The sequence below is a fragment of the Lathyrus oleraceus genome, chromosome 5, assembly GCF_024323335.1.
Source record: "Lathyrus oleraceus cultivar Zhongwan6 chromosome 5, CAAS_Psat_ZW6_1.0, whole genome shotgun sequence".
In the NCBI taxonomy this organism is placed as follows: Eukaryota; Viridiplantae; Streptophyta; class Magnoliopsida; order Fabales; family Fabaceae; genus Lathyrus; species Lathyrus oleraceus.
The window spans coordinates 226,081,303-226,085,641 of record NC_066583.1 but is presented as its reverse complement, the minus strand read 5'-3'; the positions used below and the strand labels follow the sequence as shown (position 1 = coordinate 226,085,641).

At 31.1% G+C, this 4,339-nt stretch overlaps 1 protein-coding gene across 1 annotated transcript; it reads left to right on the top strand.

The window, feature by feature from the left end:
* Window positions 1–2,203: 2,203 nt before the first annotated feature.
* On the top strand, window positions 2,204–3,514 carry LOC127083165 (xyloglucan endotransglucosylase/hydrolase 2). The gene is made up of 3 exons (XM_051023409.1): window positions 2,204–2,530; window positions 2,697–2,890; window positions 2,981–3,514. Exons 1-3 carry the CDS (start codon window positions 2,258–2,260, stop codon window positions 3,351–3,353), a joined length of 840 nt encoding a protein of 279 aa, XP_050879366.1. The 5' UTR covers window positions 2,204–2,257; the 3' UTR covers window positions 3,354–3,514.
* The last annotated feature ends 825 nt before the right edge of the window (window positions 3,515–4,339 follow it).

Sequence of the window (4,339 nt, the reverse complement as noted above, 5' to 3'; positions counted from 1 at the left end):
AACTACACCCTCATTCATCTTAACCCCATTCACCTCAACCTCATTCAACTCAATTACATCACATGTTGTACCTTTGACAACTTCCTCATGCAATTTTCCAATCTCTTTTTCTTCGTCAAGAATAACAATATCATCTGGGTTTATAGTCGCATCCTTTACAGGACCATCATAATATTCAAGTTGAGAAAGTGGATGTTATACATACATATGACCACACAAATTTACGTTACATAAATCTTTTATATCTTGGGCACATTTGTCATCACTCAAAGTAAACATACCAAATATGCGATCGTTGCATAATATTGTTTCAACTTCCTTATATCCCAAGTCTTTAGTTATCCCTACCACCTCAAAATAGCTCCACTTATCTACATAATATCTCAGTTCTAAAACTAATCCCTCATAACTAGAAAACTCATCATCTACAGATGAGCCTCCATAGTGGATAAATACATGAACGAAATCATCTATTATTTACCTAAAATGAAAGCGGTACTACTTGATAAACATTCATACAATCATATTTACATTTAAAATAAAAACCAACACAAAACCCTAAAACCATGAGAAAACCCTAATGTGAAAATTATAACCTAAAACCATGCAAAAAAAAACCTTAAATGAAGATTATATATTAAACCTCACACATTAAGATTCAAAACCTAATAGAGAAAAGGGAGAAAATTGAAAATCAAGTAAACCCTGAATTAGAAAGGGGAAAATGAGACTTACTATTAGACTTGTCTTCCTCTTGCTTCAAGATTTGTTCCTTCGTCTACAACATTTCCTTCGTTTTAGGGTTCATAATAATGTTCTTTGTTCTTCCTTTGTTTCACTTTTAGTCTCAGCAATTTGGCTTGAAAGAAAATATAAGAGGAAACAACCTAAATTCTACTTGTATTTTTAATTTAAGTATTCAGTAATGTGCAAATACAACTCAACGAGTATCATTACCACCTCAGCAAATAGTATTCCCACTTAGGGACAATTGGGCTTTTGCATTGACTTTGACTAACGCCTTTAATGTCAAGATCAAACGTGACTCAGTTTGAATAATTAAAGGATCAAAATGGATGTTTATTATGTTAAGGGATCAAATTGAACCCAAATCAAAAGATACGAGACGAAAAAAGGATATTAAACCTTCTTTTTTTAAAACTCATTACAATTTATTTTCCTTTGACAAGATCAAAAAGAGATATATGATAAGGAGCCTAAAATTAAATAACCAGCAAACACAGATAAAACAAATCCATAGTAACAAGCTAAAATAAGTAAGAAAGGGTATACACAAAATCAGAAGAGCATATCATAGATAAAACAAGTTACTTGACATGTCAAATGCAACAAAAATGCATAACACTGACATTAATATTTAAAGTAACAAACTACATTGGTATATGAAAATTTAGATGAGCTAAATTATGGAGCTCATAAACAACAGGATAAATTTTAAAGCTTTTTTCACCAGTAGTATCTTCATCCGAGTGGTTGGAGTTGAGCTCAAATCATTGCAAAATACAATGCAACTCTTTGTCAACCAATTCAACCTTTATTAGTTAAAAAATCCATTTTATTTAAAGGCGGAATTATTTCTTATTTTGATCTTTTAGGGATGACTCGATTCGTTATGTGGGAGTGGTTGTCAGCGTATAATAGTTTTAGCAGGTCAGATTGGTGCGGTAATATCCCACAACTTGCATAATGTAATTTGTTTGTGATGTGTTTTATCCATTTCTTTATTGTTGTCCGGTTGAGTTTAGCACGCCTAATATATTTTTTTATGTGATTTCTCTTTGCCTATTTTTTTTATAAAAATGATTAGAATATAGATTCCTTGTTTGGCATCCAGCACCTAATTTTGGTTCGAACTTGTTTGGTCGAAATGATAATAAGACCAGGCCTACCAATATGTATGTATCATAATTCATGATTAGGAAGCTGTGATAATCATTGATTAGTACAATTCATAACGTTAGTTCCCTGCATGAACCCAAATCATAGCTATTAGTATCATTGTTGAACAAAACAAAAAAGTATAAAGATATTTAAAAATGAATGACCAAACAAAATGTTCCAGCTTTCAAAACTTGCAAAGCTGTCACCAGCTTTTGAGGATACTCCCTCCCTTCACGCGTCCCACCACCCTACATAATATTCTCATTCAAATACACATATATATACACCCTCTTTCTAACACATTCTTCACATCACAACAATTACAAATACTAAATAACACACACTTTTGTGTCCAATGGCTTCTTCTATTCGCATTAATATTCTTGTCGGAGTTATGATTATTAGCTCCTTGTTAGCTACATGTCTTGCTAATTTCAACCAAGACTTTGATCTAACATGGGGTGATCATCGTGCTAAGATATTCAACAATGGTCAGCTTCTATCTCTTTCTCTTGACAAAATCTCTGGCTCTGGATTCCAATCCAAGAAAGAATACTTATTCGGTAGAATTGATATGCAACTCAAACTCGTTGCCGGAAACTCTGCTGGAACCGTCACTGCTTACTACGTAACTACCTCTTTTTTCCCATCTAATTAATCCACTTTGATTCTTTTCTTGTCTTGTTCCCATTATGTATTAATATTCTTTGCTTCTTTTCCAAAACCAACTTTCAGTAACATAGCTTTTTTTGGTTTCTTCTTTATAATATATTATCTTCATATATATGGTGCAGTTATCATCACAAGGACCAACTCATGATGAGATTGATTTTGAGTTCTTGGGGAACGTTACTGGTGATCCATACATTCTCCACACAAACGTGTTTTCTCAAGGCAAAGGAAACAGAGAACAACAATTCTATCTCTGGTTCGACCCAACCAAGAACTTCCACACTTACTCTATCATCTGGGAACCCCAACACATTATGTTAGTAATCAAATCATATATAGTTCATATAAACATATCTTAATTATGTGCTTCAAACATGAACTAATAAATTCATATTACTAACTGCAGATTCTTAGTGGACAACATTCCCATAAGATTGTTCAAGAATGCTGAAACTGTTGGTGTTCCGTTCCCAAACAACCAACCAATGAGAATCTATTCAAGTCTCTGGAATGCTGATGATTGGGCTACAAGAGGTGGTTTGGTGAAAACGGATTGGTCCAAAGCACCCTTTACAGCTTACTATCGCAATTTCAAAGCCACCGAACTCTCTTCCAACTCATTCTCTGATTCAAAATTGCAAAGCAACAATGAGCTTGATGCTTATGGTAGAAGAAGATTGAGATGGGTTCAGAAGTACTTCATGATATATAACTACTGCAATGATCTTAAGCGATTCCCACAAGGAGTCCCTGCTGAGTGTAGGCGCTCAAGGTTCTGAAAGATGATGATGAATAACTTATCTTATAGTGGTTATGTCAAATGTATTTGTTTGCTTCTGTTTTTATTTATTATAATTCTTTGATTTTATATATTTTGTGTTGTCTATATTATATAACACAGAATCAAATAAATAAAATTCTTTGTAACATTTTCATATCAGTTTTGGTCTATTGGGAATCCTATATATACTTTATTCCTATAAAATTCCAATAATGCTTAATCCTTTGTTCCAATATTTTTTTTTGTTGAATGCCAAATACTTGATAAAGGAAAAGAAGTATAAAGGGAAGGATGGAATAAGACAAAATCCAATTAAAAAGTATTGAATTTAAGTTGTCAAATTTAATAACAAAATTAATCGTTGAATTAAAAATTATTATAATATAAATTATATTTATAAGATTTAACATTAATCGAAAATAATTATATATATATATATATATATATATATATATATATATATATATATATATATATATATATATATATATATATATATATATATATATATATATATATATATATAAACCAACTCTATTCTTTTTAACAAAATCATTCTTTCTTCTATAGAAATAGAATAAAAAAAGGTGAGAGAAGTAGTTGAGAAAAAAAAGTCTTTAAAACTATTCCATTCTTTGTATATGTGTATGATGTAAAAGTTGATATATGCAAGATTTCTAGCAATTGCTTAGCTGCCAAGGCACAAACGTTTATTTGAAAAAAGCTTGCACTACCAAAGGAATTTCGTCTTTATCCATATCTTTGTCCATCCTTTGATTTAGCTATATCAATAGCTCTCTTTGATATAGCTCTCTTGACTGCACAAAATTCAAACATGTACTTAATAATTTTAAGTAACAGATAGAAAATTAAGACACAATAACAGACCAATTCGCAACATATATAAATTTTTTTAGATTTGTAGTAACTTTAATGATCAACAACAAATATAAGACGGTAAATCGAACAAATAATGACACAAAA